Genomic DNA, 23,680 nt, shown 5'->3' with positions numbered 1-23,680 from the left:
TTCTGGTGATCACTTCTGTACAAATTTTGCATCAAAGCCATAGGGTTCAACCTCACCAGAAGCATATTCCTCTGATTTCGTCGAGAAAATCGTCAATGATTCTGTCATAGTCAAGTTCAATAATTTGTTATGGAGATACAAAAGTAAAAGGGCATTTAAGCGTTAAAAAATACACATGTTTTTGAATATCAACTAAGGATTTTCTTATCCCAGGCATAGATTACCTAAGCCATATTTGGCACAACTTTTTGGAATTTTGAATCCTCAATGCTCTTCAACTTTGTACTTGTTTGGCTTTATAAATATTTTGATAAGAGCGTCACTGATGAGTCTTATGTAGACGAAAAGCGTGTCTGGCGTACTAAATTATAATCCTGGTACTTTTGGACTATTTACACCACTAGGTCGATGCCACTGCTGGTGGACGTTTCGTCCCCGAGGGTATCACCAGCCCAGTAGTTAACACCGGTATTAACATGAATATCAATAATGTGGTCATTTTTATGAATTTCCTGTTTACAAAACTTTGAATTTTTCGTAAAACTAAGGATTTTCTTATCCTAGGCATAGATTACCTTAGCCGTATTTGGCACAACTTTTTGGAATTTTGGATCTTCAATGCTCTTCAACTTTGTACTTGTTTGGCTTTATAAATATTTTGATAAGAGCGTCACTGATGAGTCTTATGTAGACTAAACACGCGTCTGGCGTACTAAATTATAATCCTGGTACTTTTGATAACTATTTGATACATTGATGATAAATAATAATGTGGGAAATTTTTTTTCTAATAGCAAAAAATTGGTCAAAAATCAGGGCCAGAATCTCATAAATATCTGTGACTCTCATTTTATATATATATAAAAAAAGGTGTAGACGGAAAAAATATGATGAAAAAAATCTGTTGTTTCTTATTTTAATAAATGAATGAATGTTGTGGATATTCCAAAATCACAGAAAGAAATAATAGAGTGCATATGAAATTGAGAATGGAAACTGGGAATGTTTTAAAGAGACAACAACCAGACCAAAGAGCAGACGACAGCCAAAGTCAACCAATGGTTTGTTAAACATATTTTTTAGATCTCAACCCTCACCCTATACCTCTAGTCAATGTAGAAAAAAACAAACACACAACACTACGCACAGTAAAACTCAGTTTAAGAGAAGTCTAAGTCTGATGTCAGAATAGGTAACAAAAGAAACTTAACAAAATGACAATAATAAAATAAATTAACAAAGGACTACTAGCAGTTACTGACATGCCAGCTCCAGACCTCAATTAAACTGATTGAAAGTATTATTAGTATTATTCCATTATAAATTGTTAAAGGTTTTGTCAGCTTTTGAGGTGAATACTAACATTTTTGTGACAATGTATAAATAAAACTAAAATAGTACATTTTCAGGTGATTCTGACGGGGACATTTATTTTTAAAGACATGGTGATTAGTATAAAAAAAAAATGCATTCATATAAAGTTCAGCTAAAATAAGAAGGCTAAGGTTGCATTATCTACATAAAAAAATAATAATAATAAAAAAAAAAAAGATTCGATAATATTATTTTTTTTAATTTTTGAAATAACCAAACAAAAAATAATAAACATGATAAATAGAATTGAAATGAGCCACAGAGACTAGGGCTGGTCTAGCTTTATGTACCATTCTAAGGATCAGGGGTAAGGGTCACAGTGCAATTTGACTACTTGTATGTGATTGTTGTACTAATCGTGACATCCACAGCGTATATTCATAACGCTTGGTTTTAGATTTTAGCGTCATGGAATGTTTACTTTCAGCCTTTTATTCGACATCGCACAGTAGATTGTAAATTTGTAGAGGGTGAAACTCTGATATTACTGAAAATAATATACACTGAACGAAGTGCCTCACAGAACTTTTGCAAATTTGAACAGGTTTGATTGAGAATTAAACCAATTTTACGTCATGAAACAAACTTTGAAATACAAACCTTTTTATAATTCCCTTTTTGAATTGTTTTACAGAACGCAGATGGAAGTTTTTAACGACCTTGAATGGCTATACAGCCCTTGCTTGCACAATTTGGGGCATTTAAATAATTTTTCATTTTCGGTTCCCTTTTTCTTAGCTTACTGATTCGTGTTAGCCTAGGCTCCGTGCCCAAGGCCGTTCTCAGTTTAACCTATGATAATTGTTTACTTTTTACACATTGTGAGACCTGGATTTAGAGTTCAACTTGTCTAATTAATTGTCTACGTGTCTACCACATCTCCAATTTCTATTGAACCAGTATCAATAAATCTTGTTTTCATTATTCCCGTGCAAAAACCGTGTTTTTTAAAATAAATTATAAAAATTTTAGGTACAGCACTTGCCGTACCTGCCGTACCAGCTGCTACGCCGCCATGTATTGTAAATCTGAATTCATTAGGAACTATTAATCAACTTAAATGAATATTTTTGTCCTTGTCAGACTTTTTTTATTCTTAAGGGTTTTCCAGATATAAAACAATAACTGCATTTTACCCTGATGTTCTATTTTTGGCAATGAGAGCCATGTTTGTTACCAGACTGGAATAAAGAACAAAATATTTATACTAAGACACTATAAGGAACATTTACCACAAGTCTTATAATATTTTACATACAGTCATTTGCTACTTTAATTTCTTCCAATTCCTCTTCGTCAATATAACTTCCACTAATTATAACATCTTCATCTGATGATTCAGATAAAACTTCAGCATCTGGATCTTTGTCGTCTGATGTTAAATCCACAGCTCCTTCATAACTTTTATTGATAGCTATCAATAACTTCTCAGCTCTGTACAATAAACAACAATTTTAAACAAGAGAACTGTTTCATAAATTCCTTGCAATTTTAAACAATTATTTATACTACTATTCTTCATAATAAACACTTAAATCAATTCTGAAAACTGCTTTTGAGTTTATTTTAACTGATTACTGTTAAAAGGTATTATTAACTATAGAATCTTTTTCTGCATTTCATCAAACACATGTTTAGCAGAAAAATATTGTTTTGCTCAATTGCCATACTACACAGTAAGTTTTTGAATGGCTGAAGAACAAGGTTTTATTATTTGTGGCTAAAAATTAAGTCTTGTATTAAAAGTTTTTATTCTACCTAGCTAGCAGTGTACATTTGATAGGAGTTTTTGAATGGCAAAAGAAGAAGGTTTTACTATTTGTGTCCAAAAGTATAGGCTTGTATTAAAAGTTTTCATTCTAGCAGTGAACATTTGATAGTAAATACAATTTTCAAGTGTATATATAATGTAGCACATGACTTACTTAGCATAAAGTCAACCATGACTGAGGGAAGGGGGTAGATCCCCATATGAATGAGATTTCAAATGCTAATTCAATTGCACTCCAAATATCACAGACCTACCATTAATGGTTCCATAAAAACTAAAACCAATAAATTCTTGCTGGAAACAGCATGCCTTAGTCACGCTTTATCAAAGCAATACACAACTAAGATATCTGCTGGTAAAGTCTTACTTTTTAGCAGCCAATCTTTTCCTATCATTGGAATCGGTAACAACTTCCTTTTCTGCCAGAATTGATGCATTCTCCTTATCTATTTCCTCCATCTTGTCTTTCCTTACATGCATCAACTCATGCTCATGTTGCCACATTATCATGATAAACTTTTCACAGAGATCACAGAAGTACTTCTCATGCTACAAAACATAACATGCATTTCATATAAATATCTTGCATTTTTAAAAACCAAAAAAGTTTCACTAATTTATATAACATTTATATGACAGTTTACAAAACATAATCGACTTATCATATTATAATTTTATTGCTATGTGAATGTTGTGAATAGATTAGTATAAGAAATCCATCTACATTGGTATGATGGCCATACAAAGAATTGACAAAATAACATGTCTTTACTGCCTTTTTCAAAGGAAAATGACATTGCAACTAAGCTCAAGCTCAAAACAATTAATAAATTTAATTTCAAATATTTTCAATCCAAACTTTAACCAAATACAGAACATATGAACAGACACAGAGCAAATGATCAGAAAACAAAATGCCTGCTACAATCATAGACCATTCATAAAACTAATCAAAGTAAAAAACCCTACATAATAATTGAGTAATAGATTCAACAGCAAGGCATCTTCTGTAGATAAACAAAAACAAATATCAAGAAGACAGAATCCTAAGAAGTAAAACTAGAGGCTCTAAAGAGCCTGTGTCGCTCACCTTGGTCTATGTGCATATTAAACAATGGACACAGATGGATTCATGACAAAATTGTGTTTTGGTGATGGTGATGTGTTTGTAGATCTTACTTTACTAAACATTCTTGCTGCTTTCAATTATCTCTATCTATAACAGTACTTTCTGTGGAAAATGTTATTGAAAATCTTCAAATTTTAAGAAAATTGTTAAAAATTGACTATGAAGGGCAATAACTCCTTAGGGGGTCAATTGACTATTTTGGTCATAGTGACTTATTTTTAGTTCTTACTTTGCTGTACTTTATTGCTGTTAACAGTTTATCTCTATCTATAATAATATTCAAGATAACAAAAAAAAACAGCAAAATTTCCTCAAAATTACCAATTCAGGGGCAGCAACCTAACAACCAATTATTCGATTCATCTGAAAATTCCAGGGCAGATAGATCGTGACCTGATCAACAATTTTACTTCCTGTCAGATTTGCTCTTAATGCTTTGGTTTTTGAGTTATAAGCCAAAAACTGCAATTTACCCTCATGTTCTATTTTTAGCCATGGCGGCCATCTTGGTTTGTTGGCCAAGTTACCGGACACATTTTTTTAACTAGATACCCCAATTATGGCTAAGTTTGTTTAAATTTGGCCCAGTAGTTTCAGAGGAGAAGATTTTTCTAAAAGATTACTAAGATTTACGAAAAATGGTTCAAAATTGACTATAAAGGGCAATAACTCCTAAAGTGGTCAACTGACCATTTTGGTCATGTTGACTTATTTGTAGATCTTACTTTGCTGAACATTATTGCTGTTTACAGTTTATCTCTATCTATAATAATATTCAAGATAATAACCAAAAACAGCAAAAATTCCTTAAAATTACCATTTCAGGGGCAGTAACCCAACAATGGAATGTCCGATTCATCTGAAAATTTCAGGGCAGATAGATCTTGACCTGATAAACAATTTTACACAGTCAGATTTGATCTCAATGCTTTGGTTTTTGAGTTATAAGCCAAAAACTGCATTTTACCCCTATGTTCTATTTTTAGCCATGGTAGCCATCTTGGTTGGTTGGCCGGGTCACCGGACACATTTTTAAAACTAGATACCCCAATGATGATTATGGCCAAGTTTGGTTAAATTTGGTCCAGTAGTTTCAGAGGAGAAGATTTTTGTAAAAGATAACTAAGATTTACGAAAAATGGTTAAAAATTGACTATAAAGGGCAATAACTCCTAAAGTGGTCAACTGACCATTTCGGTCACGTTGACTTATTTGTAAATCTTACTTTGCTGAACATTATTGCTGTTTACAGTTTGTCTCTATCTATAATAATATTCAAGATAATAACAAACTAGAGGCTCTAAAGAGCCTGTGTCGCTCACCTTGGTCTATGTTCATATTAAACAAAGGACACAGATGGATTCATGACAAAATTGTGTTTTGCTGATAGTGATGTGTTTGTAGATCTTACTTTACTGAACATTCTTGGTACTTAGAATTTTCTCTATCTATAATAAACTTGGACCTTTAGATACAGTGAAAAATATTTTGTAAAAATTTACAAAAATTTACCAAATTAGTGAAAATTGTTAAAAATTGAATAAAATGGGCAAAAACTCCTTAAGGGGTCAACTGACGATTTTGGTCATGTTGACTTATTTCTAGATCTTATTTAGCTGAACATTATTGCTGTTTACAAGTTATCTCTATCTATAACAATATTCAAGATAATAACCAAAAACAGCAAAATTTCCTTAAAATTACTAATTCAGGGGCAGCAACCCAACAACAGGTTATCCGATTTATCTGAAAATTTCAAGGCAGATAGATCTTGACCTGTTACACAATTTTACCCCTTGTCAGATTTGCTCTAAATGCTTTGGTTTTTGAGTTATAAGCCCAAAACTGCATTTTACCCCTATGTTCTATTTTTAGCCATGGCGGCCATCTTGGATGGTTGGCCGGGTCACCAGACACATTTTTTAAACAAGATACCCCAATGATGATTTTGGCCAAGTTTGGTGTAATTTGGCCAAGTAGTTTCAGAGGAGATGATGTAAAAGATTACTAAGATTTACGAAAAATGGTTAAAAATTGACTATTAAGGGCAATAACTCCTAAAGGGGTCAACTGACCATTTCGGTATGTTGACTTATTTGTAAATCTTTTTTTGCTGAACATTATTGCTGTTTACAGTTTATCTCTATCTATAATAATATTCAAGATAATAACCAAAAACAGCAAAATTTCATTTAAATTACTTATTTTGGGGCAGCAACCCAAAACCGGGTTGTCCAATTCATCTGAAAATTTCAGGGCAGGTAGATCTTGACCTGATAAACAAATTTACCTCATGTCAGATTTACTCTAAATGCTTTGGTTTTTGAGTTATAAGCCAAAAACTGCATTTTACCCAAGGTTCTATTTTTAGCCATGATGGCCATCTTGATTGGATGGCTGGGTCACTGGACACATTTTTCAAACTACATACCCCAAAGATGGTTGTGGCCAAGTTTGGATTGATTTGGCCAAGTAGTTTCAGAGGAGAAGATTTTTGTAAAAGATTACTAAGATTTACGAAAAATGGTTAAAAATTGACTATAAAGGGCAATAACTCCTAAAGGGGTCAACTGACCATTTCGGTCGTGTTGACTTATTTGTAAATATTACTTTGCTGAACATTATTGCTGTTTACAGTTTATCTCTATCTATAATAATATTCAAGATAATAACCAAAAACAGCAAAATTTCCTTAAAATTACTAATTCAGGGGCAGCAACCCAACAACAGGTTATCCGATTTATCTGAAAATTTCAGGGCAGATAGATCTTGACCTGTTACACAAGTTTACCCCTTGTCAGATTTGCTCTAAATGCTTTGGTTTTTGAGTTATAAGCCAAAAACTGCATTTTACCCCTATGTTCTATTTTTAGCCATGGTGGCCATCTTGGATGGTTGGCCGGGCAGTGATATTGTTGTCTTTTTTCAAAACTACCTCTACCGTTTTTTATTGGGAAAAATGCACATTTTTGTTGAAATTGGGAAATATTATTCTAAACACATCTCCGATTTTTTACTGACCTTTGCTGATTTTTTTGCACTGTTTTTTCATGTACATTTTGGTTGTCAGACATTTTCAACCTGGAAGGTAGTTTTAGGAGAGGGGAAAGAAACAGAAGCAATGATGGTACTTAATGCATTGAAAACCACATGTGTTACAAACACCATGATGATTCTGATCAGAAAACCGGATCTCAAAAGTGCTTTATAATATCAAAATAATAACATGAATACGATATTTACAAACATTACTACCAATGCCATCACTGTTTAGGGAAAATGTAGACCTTTTTGGGAGGAATTTTAAGCCATTTTTTTTAGCAATTGGGAATTTTCTCTAGGGGAAAAGGCCGAATTTCGGCTGTTATTTGAGGCAAACAATATCACTGCCAGGTCACCGGACACATTTTTTAAACTAGATACCCCAATGATGATTTTGGCCAAGTTTGGTGTAATTTGGCCCAGTAGTTTCAGAGGAGAAGATTTTTGTAAAAGTTAACGACGCCAGACGACGACGGACGACGGACGACGGACGCCAAGTGATGGGAAAAGCTCACTTGGCCCTTTGGGCCAGGTGAGCTAAAAACAGCAAAATTTCCTTAAAATTATCAATTCAGGGGCAGCAACCCAACAACGGGTTGTTCGATTCTTTTGAAAATTTCAGGGCCGATAGATCTTGACCTGATAAATTTTACCCCGTCAGATTTGCTCTAAATGCTTTGGTTTTTGAGTTACAAGCCAAAAACTGCATTTTACCCCTATGTTCTATTTTTAGCCATGGCGGCCATCTTGGTTAGTTGGCCGGGTCACGCCACACATTTTTTAAACTAGATACCCCAAAGATGATTGTGGCCAAGTTTGGATTAATTTGGCTCTGTAGTTTCAGAGGAGAAGATTTTTGTAAAAGTTAACAACGACGGACGACGACGACGGACGCCGGACGCCGACGGACGCAAAGTGATGGGAAAAGCTCACTTGGCCCTTCGGGCCAGGTGAGCTAAAAACAAAATGGACAAGTTTCTATTAATTTCCCAATGTTAAGACTGTAAATAGAAATTTTCCAAAAGCTGCCATCCACACCATATTCTCCTGATGAGACCTGTCACATGTGGGATCTATCTATAATTAGTGTACATCTAAAACTTATTTTAAGAAAGATAATTGTGATGGATATAATCATGATAATGTCTGCAGAGATAAGTTATTCAAATGTATGAGTTCTAAACTGTTACCTCCTTGCGTTGAGATGGACAATCAGTGATCTGGAAGGATTTTTTCACAATGGGCCCAAGGCCCCCCAAAAATAAATTCAATGGGCCATTTTAAAAAATGATGGGCCATGTTGTCAAATGAGAGGCCATTTGAATTGACTACAGTAAAAAAAAAAGAGTGTATATTTCAGCTAAGATGTGGTGTTACTAAATACTTTATGATTCTAATTAATATTTTGGATATTCATGATATTATTCCTGTGATTTTATTGATTTCAATTTTAATGAATATACCATAACTTCTTCCAAACCGGACAACATTCAGTGGCGGATCCAGGGGGGTTCCGGGGGTTGGAACCCCCCCTTTTTTTGGCCGATCAATGCATTTGAATGGGAGCATATAGTTGGAACCCCCCTTTACTCTGGGTTGGGAACCCCCCTTTTTAAAATGGCTGGATCCGCCACTGAACATTTAAGATAACCTTTGTTTACAATGTTAAAACTGGTACTGTTGCCTTGTTCATGTTCTTGTTTTTTTACATTAAATTTGGATCTTCGTCGATACCATACTTATTCCAGACGCTTTCAGTTGCATTTAGAGGACGTTTCTGGCATTTCCTCTGCACTTCTTGTATTATTATTACTTCATCACGATGACAAAAATAACAGTAGAGAGTATCATTAATTGATAGAACAAAACAATAATTCGCTGAAGGCATGTTTACAAAATGTCAAAATGAGCCAAAGACCCAAAAATGACAAGCCTTTTATGGAGACAAAAACTATATTCATGAAAAGGCTTTCGGGTTTTCAATCGAAATAATAGTAAGCTAAGCTAACTTATAAGATTATGATTAGAGAAAAAATCTCGTCTGTAGTAGCCAAATTTCAAATTTAAAGTTGTTTATAAAAAATAGATCATGAATGATGATTAATTACGTTTTTTGGGTAATCAGTTATACCGCATGGTTCTATTATTACCATAGAAAACACCAGAGATGTCCAAAAAATATATAGGTGCTCCTATCATTGGAGAAACATTACACAGTTGTGTACACACAAATGGCGGCACGGAACACAATATAGGATGATCGGAAATCCATTTGACGATATCTATAATCTAAACGATTAGAAATGAAGTGAAAAATATTGTGAGCCACGTTGCCCCTTACATTGGTCACTCTATGCGCCATTTCTGGTCGATATGCGCTATAGGCGCAGGGGGCACATCCTTCTCGATCACTGACAATGTAGGCTTAACTGTGAGAAAACAGACATTACCGGGTTCCTTAAAAAGTCAACTTCACTAATACTGAGAATACCTTTAGACAGTCTTTTGTATATAAACTTATACTGCCTCAATCCTTTATTCAAATTTCTAAACAAATGTGCCTTAATTATCCAACCTTTTACTTACTAATCTCTCTTGCATCAACCTTCTTCTCTTCTAATTGTACTATTGAAACCTTATTATAGAGTATAAATGCTATATACAAACATTAGTCATATCTACCTCTCTTCCACACCACTGCACATGTTTTCTGTAATAATGCATATGTTTCAATTCTTTTCCACACTTTGGACAACAGAGTTTACCAATTTTTTTTACAATGATGGATAATGACTTTTCATCTGTTAGTCCTTTAGGACAAGATTTATCCCACTGAAAAAATATAAATTTAAACAAAATTACTGTAGATTCATTATTAATCTTTGGATACCAATTTTTGTAGGTTTCATGTGCGGAGGTGAACCACGAATTCAAATGTTAAACGAATTGCAAATTTTCTCTAGGCTTTGTATGCAGAGATTGGCAGAACGAGGAAATAAAAAATCCAAGAATCCACAGTTAACCAAAATAAAGAACTAAATGATACATGTATAACAACATGTTGACAACTAAAGTTGAATGGTTTTATTGTGTAGGATACAGTATTTTAAAACAGACATTAGGTTGTAATTCAGAACATTTTTAATGAAAGGAATCACCAAAGATCTTCTTTGATCATGTTTTATCTCTTTTTGCTGATGATCTCAATATATTGAGGCTAACATACAAATAGGTATATATAGATTATCTTTGGATATCTCAACAAGATTGATTTTTTTCTTTGAGCTAGTAATGTGAGATGACCAATGATAGTTTGTTTTTTTGACCTATGACGATGTTGTTAATTTCATTGACAACAGGCACATGGGCCCTTAGTTTCCAACAATATTTGTTCATATCACTCTACTGTGCTGAGAAAGGAAATTATCAGTTAATAAGATCAAATAAAAAATTCCTAAAAAAAACCCAACAACATTAAGTTATCATGTTTATATGTACATGATGTATCATCAATGTTTGATGAGAGAATTTCAACTGTTACTGTTAGGGATTTAAATATACTTACTAAAGCGTTATGGAAGGACATTAGATGATGTTTCAAATGACCAATACTACTGCATATAAGTTGACACCTCAGACAAGTATGAATTTCTGTATCCTATAAAAACATATAAGTGAAAATAACATGCATCATGCTGAAAATAAATTAATGCAACCTTTTTGCATGTTTAGTAATATCTGTTTGTAAGTGCAACCTCATATCATGATCAAAAACAAGATTCTTACCATGCATAAAGCATACAGTGCTCACACTTATTCAGCATCATTGGAAGAAGTAAGTTTTTCTTTGTTTGCTTACAGCAATTTAATGTTTGCTTGCTACAATATCAATACTTTTATTGATTCTCAATTTTGTCCTATACACATGATACATTCTGTTTACCAATAATCCAGTATTAAAGCATGTTTTAACAACTGTACAAGAAACTTACAAGATAACTGTATTGTATATTTAGCTTAGCCTTCGTAAAAGGTAGATTTTACTGTTGCAAATTGAGTTTACTTTTACTTGTCTTCAATTATGTATATAATGGGAAGTTCATACATTGACCTTTAATTGCTGGGGTCATGAAATTTATTCTTCAAACACTCTGTAAAATTTCTTATTTCAATTACTTTGATATCTAATGTTAATCAATTAAATCAAATTTAATCATGGGTATGTAATTTGTTTAACCTATTCATGTTATTTGTAATTTACTTTTATATTATGTTGAAAAATTATATTGTAATTATTCTGCTCATTTTATTTGGACACTGTAATTGGCCAATAAAACATTGGTTTGTTTGTTTGTAACGTCTTTGAATTATGTATAAATACAAACCATCTTAAAGCAAACAACAATTAATCTGAATTCACTATAATCATAACATTACATGTATAATCTGAAATCTTCAACCTACCTTAATTTTATCTTCAGAAATCACAGACTTCTTGGCAGTTTTTTTATTATAAATTCTCCTTTTAGGTTGGACAAAGTCATTCAAAACAACATTGCTTCTTCTATTTCGCAGTGATCTCCCTTGTACTGAGGTACTGTTACCTTCAGTTTCAATGTTAGGTTTCGAAGAAGACTCCATATTACTCATCATTTGTGACCTCATTTCTATCAAATCAGTGCTGTTTTTATTTCCAGTTTTTTTGCCAATTTTAAGTAATTCTGAATCTCTGTCTTTATATGCATGGCTTATATTTGTCTCTTTTGGAAAGTTTTCTAAAGTAGGTGTAATTACCTCCCTTTCATCAGCTTCAACTCTAGCCATTTTAAAAGAAACTTCAGAGGTTGTGTCACTTTCATTTTCAAAATCCATAATCTCTTTTTCACTTTCATCTAATATTTTTCTTTTGGCTTTACCTCTACGAGGCACAGGTAAAATTTCTGACAGTCGTTTCTTCTTTGATTTACTACCAGAGTTACTACCTTTTCCTATCAGACAAACATCTTTTTTTGATTCTGGAGAATGTTCGTTCAGTTTATCATTAAGATTATCAGACATTTGTTTATTACATGTTACATATTCTGAGTTTTGTTCTTCAGATTCAAGAAAAGATTTAGCGATGGATGTGTTTTTTGAATTTAAATTCTTAATACTCTTTGCTCTTTTACCGGGTGTTATTTTTTTTTCAATACTTTCTGCGATGTTTAACAAAGCATCTCCAATTTCATCTAATGTATTACTAACACTGCTAGACATATTGTTTGGATCTACTTCCTCAGAAAATTTTTCTTTAAAAGAATATAATGTTTTACGTTTCTTTTCTGACGATGAAGGAGTAATCCCTTTGTTTCTCAAAGAATTCTTTTCCGAAGGTGAAGGAGTATTCCCTTCCTTCCTCAAACAATTCTTTTTTCCCTTTTTCTTTTCACTAGAAAACTTTACACCTTCTTTAGAAACTGTTACAATATCAACATCTGAGGCAGAATCTGAGGTAAATTCACTTTTAGGTTCATCAAAAAAATCTTTTAGTTTTTGGGAAATCTTTTTCTCTCTCTTTGGCAACGACTTCTTATCCTGACTTACTATATCTGACCTTCTTTGCAGTTTTGAATGTAAATTATGCTCATCAAGCTTTTGCTTTGAATGCTTTTTGTTTTCTAATACTGTATTTTTTTCTGATTCAGATTTATTCATTTTTCTTTTCTTAGAAACAGAATTTGCTGATCTTTTATCATGACTATATACAATTTCAGACGACATTTTGGTTAGTTTTTTTTCTTTCAACTTAATGTTTAAGGTTTTACTGCTTATTCTGGATTTAGAACTGTTTCCATCTGTCAATCCATGTGCATGAACTGGTGTATTATTCCATGGATTCTTCCAATAATATTCTTCTATTGCTATATTACTTTCAGAGTTTGGAGATGTCAAATCATTATCACTATCACAGGAAATGTTACTGGAATTTATCTTGTCATCATCTGTAGATCCATCACTTGTTATCAGGTGTAATGATTTAATAAAGGAAGTTTTATCAACATTACTGCTGGGACTGCAACTCAATGCTGGAACCTTTTTATTTTGTGGAGTTGATGTTTTAAAACTTTTACTCAATTTAGTCTTTTTCTTCTCCATATCTTTTAATGCAGTCTAACCTTATACAATGTACTCATTATCTACAAAATATAAATATATATTCCTCAAACACTCTCTTTATTTATTATCAATTCTAAAAAATGTATGCATACTCTCATTCTAGTAAAATCTGAGGAGGACTCGGGAGGTTGAAAGGCAGAAATTATATCACATGGTTCAGAACATGCAGAAGGCACTACATGTACTTCATCTTGTGAAATTTTGATTAAAATATAATTCACTATTACAGTGAGCATGGTGAAGACTTAAATCTTTAGGTCATATGAAACAAGTGTCCTGTAATTTTAATCTTATCAACCAATGAAAGCATATACAAACATGACATACTGAGCCAAAAAAGTTTAGCAACACTTTTTTTTTCAAGTTTTTGTTTTTTGTTGTTTCTGAAATTTTTTTTTAAACATCATTGATATAATCCTTAGGTCTACCTGTAATTTTAAACAGTCGTATTTTTTTTCAGGTGATTGATTGCGCATCATTTAAGCTTTGGACATGTACATGTAATTGATGTTATACCTCTGTACATGTACTTTTAAACGAAACTTGAAATTTATTTTTCACTAACGTTCAGAGACACACCATTGGTGCTTTAAGCTCGGGATTTGGGTATTGACCCTTTCAGGATCCAGGATTTCTTTTTTGGAATTTCGTGATGTCGGGATTGAATTTTTTTTAAATTTCGGGACATTAGGATTTCATGTTTTTTAGCCAGGGATTTCGGGATCAGGACCCCTCCGACCCCCCCTCATTGATAATAAAAACACATGAAAATTGGAAAAAAATGGATGTGGCATCAACCAGTTCTCCATGAAAATCAGAAAGCTCTTGGAATGGTTGATGCTGGAATGAGTGTTGCCCACATTGCATCTCGATTGAATGTGCATCACTTAACAGTTTAAAGACTAACAAGCAGATATCAACGAATTGCAACTGCACAGGACAGGACAAGATTTGGTAGACCCAAAAAACTGACATCAAGGGAGGAGCGCTACCTTCACTTAACATCATCATGTGACAAGTTTATTCAGGACACACATGTAGTGCATAGACTAAGAGCTGGTACTGGAGTGCTTGCCAATCCGTTATTGATGCACAAGGAGCATGGACGAGAAATCAATTTTGAATAACACTATACTCATTTCCGCATTTTGACCCTACTGCGCTCCATACAAAGAAATTCCTAGTGAATGAGTGATAAACATGCATGTTGCTTCTGCCATGTCATTAAATTCCATTTTGTTACTATTAAAACTATATGTTGTTGCAAAACTTTTTTGGCTCAGTCTACATGGCAATGCATGGTTTATACATATAAATTGGAAATAAAATATCTTCTTATATATACTAAAATAAGTCCTGTATGCTCTTTTTTATATTTATTAGTAATTTAAAATGTATTACCAAGGAGGTTATATGAGAAGGAGAGTGAACACTCTGCTTGATACAAAATTAGCATCCACAGGATAGCAGTTCGATCAGAGAAAAATGATAAAATTATAAAGAAACCGACATGTTTATCACCCACTTGACACGGCCCTCAGATGTACCGAGCTGTTACCGCGAGCAGCGAGCAGTTCGGTCTATTAGATAAATCGCATATATGTCACATGATTGTCATTAAAGTTGGGGTGTATTTTTGGTAACAATGCAGTTTATAGGTGTTTATGATCAACATAATGATATGGAAAAAGATTTGATGATTTCAAAATCAAACGTCTGTCTACGGTGAAAACAAATAAAGAAAGGACAAAGTTATGAGGGTTTAAAGGAAAGTTATTGTGTGATTTTTATTCAACACTACATTGCTTTAAACAAAGATTTTCGCTTCACCTTTCAATTTCTGTTTATGAGAATTGGCATGTAATAATCATAAACAAGAATGTGTCCATAGTACACGAATGCCCCACTCGCACTATCATTTTCTATGTTCAGTTGACTGTGAAATTGGGGTCAAAACTTTAATTTGGAATTAAAATTAGAAAGATCATATCATAGGGAACATGTGTACTAAGTTTCAAGTTGATGTAACTTTAACTTCATCAAAAACTACCTTGACCAAAAACTTTAACCTGAACTTCGCACTATCATTTTCTATGTTCAGTGGACCATGAAATTGGGGTCAAAACTATAATTTGGCATTAAAATAAGAAAGATCATATCATGGGGAACAAGTGTACTAAGTTTCAAGTTGATTGGACTTCAACTTCTTCAAAAACTACCTTGACCAAAAACTTTAACCTGAAGCGGACGGACGGACGGAGGAACAGACGGACGGACGAACGGAGGCACAGACCAGAAAACATAATGCCCCTCTACTATCGTAGGTGGGGCATAAAAATATACGAATATGCAAAGTACTTTAGTTATGGTGACGGATAACAACCGGAAGGAATATTTGCAATTGAAACATAGAGAAATTTATCGGGAACAACATAAAAGTGACTTTCGGTTGATATTAACAATGACGGCAATGAGACTGATATTCGTTTCATTATTGGTAATAAGTTTTCTTTTAACATAAAATTTTAATTTTTAATTACTAAATAAACCAGGTGCTCCGCAGGGCGCAGCTTTATACGACCGCAGAGGTCGAACCCTGAACAGTTGGGGCAAGTATGGACAAAACATTCAAGCGTGATACAGCTCTGAATTTGGATTGTGATCAAATTTTTGACATAACATGGGTTTTTTTTACACAAAACAAATGTCAAGATTTTACAAATCAATTAAAGATTTCTTCAAACTTTTTAAATCTAAAATTAAATAGTTGACACAGCATAGGTTTCTGACACAGAATGAATGTGGTCTAATGAACTTAAAAGTTTTTTTTTGCCTTTGAGCAATTCACTATGCTGTTGAATATTAATCCTCTCAAAAAAATGTTTGAAGAAATTTTCTTTTTATTTATGAAATCTGAAATGAGAAAAATTTAACCCCCCCCCCTTTTTTTCACATCCCCGTTTCCCTTTTTCCAAAACTGATATCAATTCAAATTTCTAATGGAGTTTGCAACAATAACTACTCTTTTAAATACATCATAAAATATTAAAATGTAAAATAAAGTGCTTGTTATCACTGAATGGTAAAGATTGGTTGGTAGTAAAAGTGAATATACATTGTTTATTGTATAAAACAATAAAAAAAACTTCATCAGCAACATTTTATATTGGCAAATTTCCAATGAAGTTATTTACATAAAGTTATTGGCAAATAAAAATAGAAAATGACATCATAGTCATGTCTGGCAAATGTCCAACATACATTATCTAAAAACATTTTAGATAAGATAAGGAAAAAAAGCTTCATCAGCAACATTTTATATTGGCAAATTTCCAATGAAGTTATTTACATAAAGTTATTGGCAAATAAAAATAGAAAATGACATCATAGTCATGTCTGGCAAATTTCCAACATATATTATCAACTACTATTCTATACAAAGAAAGATAACTCCAATTGAAAATTAATTGCTATTGCACAATATTGTGCAATTAGATATTTCTTGCTATTGTGCAATACTGTGCAATTGAAAATTTCTTGCTATTGCACAATACTTGATATGGAATCCTGATTTGGACCAACTTGAAAACTGGGCCCATAATCAAAAATCAAAGTACATATTTAGATAAAGCATATCAAATAAGCCCAAGAATTTAATTTTTGTTAAAATCAAACTTAGTTTAATTTTGGACCCTTTGGACCTTAATGTAGACCAATTTGAAAACTGGACCAAAAATTAAGAATCTACATACACAGTTAGATTTGGCATATCAAAGAACCCATTTATTCAATTTTTGATGAAATCAAACAAAGTTTAATTTTGGACCCCCATTTGGACCAACTTGAAAACTAGGCCAATAATTAAAAATCTAAGTACATTTTTAAATTCAGCATATCAAAGAACCCCAAGGATTCAATTTTTGTTAAAATCAAACTAAGTTTAATTTTGGACCCTTTGGACCTTAATGTAGACCAATTTGAAAACGGGACCAAAAATTAAGAATCTACATACATAGTTAGATTCGGCATATCAAAGAACCCCAATTATTCAATTTTTGATGAAATCACACAAAGTTCAATTTTGGACCCTTTGGGCCCCTTATTCCTAAACTGTTAGGACCAAAACTCCCAAAATCAAACCCAACCTTCCTTTTATGGTCATAAACCTTGTGTTTAAATTTCATAGATTTCTATTTACTTATATTAAAGTTATGGTGCAAAAACCAAAAATAATGCTTATTTGGGCCCCTTTTTGGCCCCTAATTCATAAACTGTTGTGACTTCAACTCCAAAAATCAATCCCAACCTTCCTTTTGTGGTCATAAACCTTGTGTTAAAATTTCATTGATTTCTATTTACTTATACTAAAGTTATTGTGCGAAAACCAAGAATAATGCTTATTTGGGCCCTTTTTTGGCCCTTAATTCCTAAACTGTTGGAACCAAAACTCCCAAAATCAATCCCAACCTTCCTTTTGTGGTCATAAACCTTGTGTCAAAATTTCATAGATTTCTATTCACTTAAACTAAAGTTATAGTGCGAAAACCAAGAAAATGCTTATTTGGGCCCTTTTTGGCCCCTAATTCCTAAAATGTTGGGACCAAAACTCCCAAAATCAATCCCAACCTTCCTTTTGTGGTCATAAACCTTGTGTTAAAATTTCATTGATTTCTATTCACTTTTACTAAAGTTAGAGTGCGAAAACTAAAAGTATTCGGACGACGACGACGACGACGACGCCAACGTGATAGCAATATACGACCAAAAAATTAAAATTTTTGCGGTCGTATAAAAATATCACAAAAAATCTTTTTAGCAATCCAATTATTGTATATCAGTCAGAACTAAGACTTCGATTTCTGTTTTTGACTTTGAAAAGTCAAAACATGTATTTACATGTATTATAAAAATGCATTTTCAATTTTAAACTTATCTAAGTCAGAAAATGACAGACTTGTTAAGGTCTATTTATGTTGATGAAAAAACTTAATTTTACTTGGTAGCCTAAGTACACCACCTATGACAGCAAAAACCTGTCTGAGAGTTCACAAGTACTTGAGCTATCTATTTTTAATTATCTAATTGAACATCCTTACTAAACACAGATGTTTTACCTCATTAAATTAGTGTGGTTCCAGGTGGTTGCATTGTAAGGTTAATTAACATTATCTCCGATTCTTTAGACTCTCATTCATATTTTTCTTTAGAAGGCAAAGCATTGTCCTTCAATGTGGTCATTATTTGATTTAGATGCATGACCTTTTTATAAATATGCATGGGTGTTGAAGTTAACCAATTTTGATAACTTATCGACTTGTAGGAGTCGAAATCTGCAACCTATTATTTCTTGCTTAACAATATTTGACTTATTAAAGTCGTATTTTGTCTTGCATTAAAGGATGACAAATCCTAAAACTTACAAATCTAGACCTCTATTAGTCAAAAGCAGATTCAGACTTATTTATGTCTGAGCTCCCCCTACAAACGTATACGCTTGGTGAACGCTACGACTCCTGGAAATTTTTATGCAGCAAAAAATTTTTTATCCAGCTTAAGCGTGTGTCTAGCGTCATAGATGCCAACCCCCTTTTGACATATTCAGTAACAATTATTTTCAGTAATTTTGAAAACTTTTCAGTAATCATTCAAAAAACGTGCATTTACCAAAAAATACTGACTAATGGTTGCAAAGTGATGTGCAATAACATGTTTCATTAAACATGTTATCTGTAGTATGTATTCCATTCATTAGTTGTTCAGACAGCCTCGACTCATACATATTTATTTTGTCAAGCAGAAGTAGAGAAAAGGGGAAAGCTTCTTCATAAAATGCAAGTTTGCCTCTTCGGAAGTCAGTTAGTTACCAAGTGAAAGGTCGATAACACCCGAGAAACCGGAAGCATTACATTGGCGTTTTCTAAATACCGGACCAGGCTGGAAAAGCAATGATAAAAATCTGTGTTTTACAATATTGAACAGCGATGACAGGGAATCCGTAACTATTCGACTTGGACCGTAAAAGCGTAGTTTTGATCGAAAAATCAGAAAAACTATGGAAAAATCGTAATGGTTGGCATCTTTGTAGCGTATACCTGTACGCTACAAGCACGTTATACATATGCTACAAGCGCATTTAACGCACTACAGATAAGATTGAGACACGCTTAAAGATCGTTCTGCACACGTTACAGATATGATTGACAGGTTGAATGCATCCACAATTACTAGTGTATTGGCAGCGTACATGATTTTTTAACACGCCTGGCGTACGTCGGAGCTATACGCTGATGTGTGACGCTGGTATTACTCAGGTATGTAATTAGGACAAAATCTCCTTCTGTGACAGAGTCGATCTTAACTAATTAACACCCACTTACAGAAAAGTCGGTGACATTTTTTTTTTAATATCGTCTTTCGTCCTCTCTCCTTCTCATTTAACCTCCTTGGCATTACTGACAAATTACAGTAAAGTTACATTGATAATCAATCAACACAGACCATTTGAAGCAAACTATTATAAATAAAATATTTCTCATACAGATCTGATTTGGCTTTTGTAACTTGTAATTTTTTGTAAGATGAATCCTCCTCATGCAAACAATATTGTTTTTTTTGGGAAGGTCTATTAACAGGACAGATAAAACCAGGACAGTTATTTTCGATACGTTTTTATCTGTAACTTTTGTTTTACTCAACATATTGATAAAATTTAAATTGCATAATAAAGATCATGGTATTTACTTATATTATTTGCAAAAAATATAAAAATAAATAATAGCTAAGTTAAAAAAAATCTGCCAGGACAGTTTAATTTTATCAAAAAAATGGCTGAAATTGCCGAGAAAAGTTTACTTATAATTGAAATATTTTTCCCAAAACAACTGTCTGGCATAATATTTTTGTACGATTATAAAGATTATGAAATATTCATTCTAAAAACCTATGATTTAATATTTTTTTCGTCTTTTAAAGGTAAAAAAATCTGCCAGGACAGAACCTTTTACGTTAGAAATTTTGTTGAAATATGTTCAAAATCAAAATATAAAGTTTAATATCTTCTTTAAAATAAAAGTCCGGTAAACAAATTTTAGTTCATTTAAAAGTTTGAAATATAAGCTTTTTGAAAATATAAAATAATATGGACATTTATTTCCTTAACGCCAAAAAAAATTGCCAGGACAGTAGCCTACTCCGTTAAATTTCTGAATTAATTGCAGAAATTAACAACGCAATTATTTTTTTTTTAAATATAATATTGGAATAGTTTCTTTTTTGCGATTGTCTAAAGTACAATTTTGATACTACCATTAAGTAAAAGCTACACCCAATCATAAAATTAAAAAAAAAAAAAGTGAATAAAAAAATTTGCCAGAACAGTTACTTATTATGTCTCAACTTGTGGACAAATTTGTTTCAAATCAAAATCGAAAGTTGAATAGATTATTACGTTTTGTTGTTATAATTCGTTGTTAAGTTTTAGCATTAAATTTTGGGAAAAGATAAAAATAATCATTCGGTAATAGATGAATTTCATAAAAAGTGTCCCATGAGTCGTCCTATAGCTAAATATTTAGTTGGCACTTGCTAAACTTAACGATCTGTCATCGAATCTGTGTATTTGTATACTCTGTCATGTCAACCGTAAAGTGAGTGTGTGGTAATGAAGATATTTAGCTTTAATTTTAGGAAAACTAATTGATTTTATATTTAAAGATAAAATTTAATGCAATAGATTGTGGGATATTCGCAATTGCAAATGCTCTATAATTTTGTTTTTACAAGTTTTTTCAGGTTGGGTACATGTAGAACAACTAGAACTAGTATAGATTATCTCGTGATTTTTTTTTTTTTGAAAAAGGTTAACTAGTGTTGTGGAATGTACTAAATTGTGACTGTGCATGGCAAATTTGATTCATTAGAAAACATGTAAAGGTGTAAATTGCAAAAAGTAGTTAAAAAATGCAACATTTGGAAACTCTTCAGTTTTATGTAAGAGGATAAAAAAGTGACACTTTCCTGTGCTCTGAAACACATTACTTATTAGTGAATAAACACCTTTTGAGTATTTGACACCAATCAGTGACTTTGAAGTTTTTATTACTGTCAAAACATAATTCCGATATATATCTTCTGCCTTTGATACAATGAATAGAAATCGAATTAAATCAACAAATAGTGTTTTAATAACCACACCAATATAATTATGTTATCTAGAAATATTCACTTTAATGACTCTATCACGGATAAATTTCAAACTGAAAACTTTGAATAGAATTAAAAAAATCTTTGAGAATTTTTCACTTCTTCCTATGTAATAGTACTGTCCTGGCAAAATTTGTTTTTAATTTGTAGTTTTATTTTTAATGATTTTGTCCTAATTATCACTTAAAAAAGCCAGATAAGTTAATAAATATACTATTTTATTTATGAGTAAAAACAATGTTTATTTCTGCCATTTATAAAACATGTAGCATATTAGGCTAATGTCCAGCTGATAATTCAAACGGAGTAGGCTACTGTCCTGGCAGATTTTTTTGTAGTTAATGAAATAAATGCCCATATCATTTTATATTTTTTCAAAGCTTATGTTCTAAACTTTTAAATGAACTAACATGTGTTTACCACAAATTTATTTTGAAGAACATATTAAACTTTATATTTTGATTTTGAACATATTTCAACAAAATTTCTAACGTAAAAGGTTCTGTCCTGTCAGATTTTTTTACCTTTAAAAGACGAAAAAAATATTAAATCATAGGTTTTTAGAATGAATATTTCATAATCTTTATAATCGTACACAAATATTATGCCAGACAGTTGTACTGAAGAAAATATAACAAATATAGGTAAACTCTTCTCGACAATTTCAGCCATTTGTTTCTTAAAATTTAGCGGAGTAGGCTACTGTCCTGGCAGATTTTTTTGGTGTTAATGACATAAAAGTTCATATAATTTTATATTTTCATAAAGCTTATATTCTAAACTTTCCAATGAACTAACATTTGTTTACCAGACATTTATTTTGAAGAAGATATTTAACTTTGTTTTTGTATTTTGAAATAATTTCAACAAAATTTCCAACGTGAAAGGCTACTGTCCTGGCATATTTTTTTACCTTTAAAAGCTGAAAAAAATATTAAATTATAGATTTTTAGAATGAATATTTCATAATCTTTATAATCGTACAAAAATATTATGCCAGACAGTTGTTTTGGGAAAAATATTTCAATTATAAGTAAACTTTTCTCGGCAATTTCAACCATTTTTTTGATAAAATTAAACTGTCCTGGCAGATTTTTTTTAACTTAGAAATTATTTATTTTTATATTTTTTGCAAATAATGTAAGTAAATACCATGATCTTTATTATGCAATTTAAATTTTATCAATATGTTGAGTAAAACAAAAGTTACAGATAAAAACGTATCGAAAATAACTGTCCTGGTTTTATCTGTCCTGTTTTTAGACCTTCCCGTTTTTTTTCTGCATTTTTTTTTCTCTCAATTTTTCAGTTAAATATACCATGTATACAGGGTTTTTATTTTAAGGCATTAAAATGTATGCATCAAATTATATTTAAGGTATGACAATGTATGATAGTCTGTTATCCATCAAACTGTTTAAACAGAGGTTCTAATGACATGAATGATGAAACTGGATTACAGCATCTTAAAATATAATTATTGAAGTTCAATACATTTATTATGTAAGCTGCTGGTAGTAATTTTTCTGGGGTATTAGAAATAAAATGTTACAATAAAAGAAAGATATACTTACAAAAATATGTTACAAGCCGAAGAACAAGAAACACAAATTTTCAAAATGGTGAAATGCCCCAAGCGCTTGTGAAAATATGTTGTCTCTTTACACTATTTACGAAGTATTTTTCTTTTTTGACATAAAAATTTGTTCAATAAATCCGATTGTTGAGGGAAAAATTGCACAAAAATATGTTTGAATGCTTCTTTAGATAACCATTACAAAATTGCAGGGCACTTCAGGATTTGAACTTACATAGTTCACCATTTTGGCTTTGCGCATGGTGTCGGTTGATCTAAAATAACACTTTCATTTCCGATCCATACATCTTTGTAATTATGGATATCGTCAAATAGATATACAGAAAAAAATCAACAGTATCCACTAAATAATTTACAACTAAATTGTTCCAACATAAAGAAATAATGATTCTGGTGAATACTTATTGTA

General features: G+C 32.0%; 1 protein-coding gene across 2 annotated transcripts in view; it reads right to left on the bottom strand.

The window, feature by feature from the left end:
- The window catches only part of LOC143054060 (uncharacterized), a 45,893-nt gene extending 22,338 nt beyond the window's left edge, over positions 1–23,555 (bottom strand). The window contains exons 1-6 of one of the 2 annotated variants that reach the window (XM_076226925.1): positions 23,486–23,555; positions 11,781–13,492; positions 10,882–10,974; positions 9,999–10,148; positions 3,513–3,694; positions 2,633–2,808 (exon numbers count right to left, since the gene is read on the bottom strand). In XM_076226925.1, the coding sequence (XP_076083040.1) occupies positions 2,633–2,808; positions 3,513–3,694; positions 9,999–10,148; positions 10,882–10,974; positions 11,781–13,451 (2,272 nt within the window). In that variant the 5' untranslated portion in view covers positions 13,452–13,492; positions 23,486–23,555. Of the gene's footprint in view, positions 1–2,632; positions 2,809–3,512; positions 3,695–9,998; positions 10,149–10,881; positions 10,975–11,780; positions 13,493–23,248 lie in introns of both variants that reach the window. The other variant, XM_076226924.1, reaches the window with a different exon arrangement.
- Positions 23,556–23,680: the final 125 nt, after the last annotated feature.

This window comes from Mytilus galloprovincialis, chromosome 12 (assembly GCF_965363235.1).
Source record: "Mytilus galloprovincialis chromosome 12, xbMytGall1.hap1.1, whole genome shotgun sequence".
Taxonomy (NCBI): Eukaryota; Metazoa; Mollusca; class Bivalvia; order Mytilida; family Mytilidae; genus Mytilus; species Mytilus galloprovincialis.
This window is presented reverse-complemented; position numbering and strand designations above follow the sequence as displayed.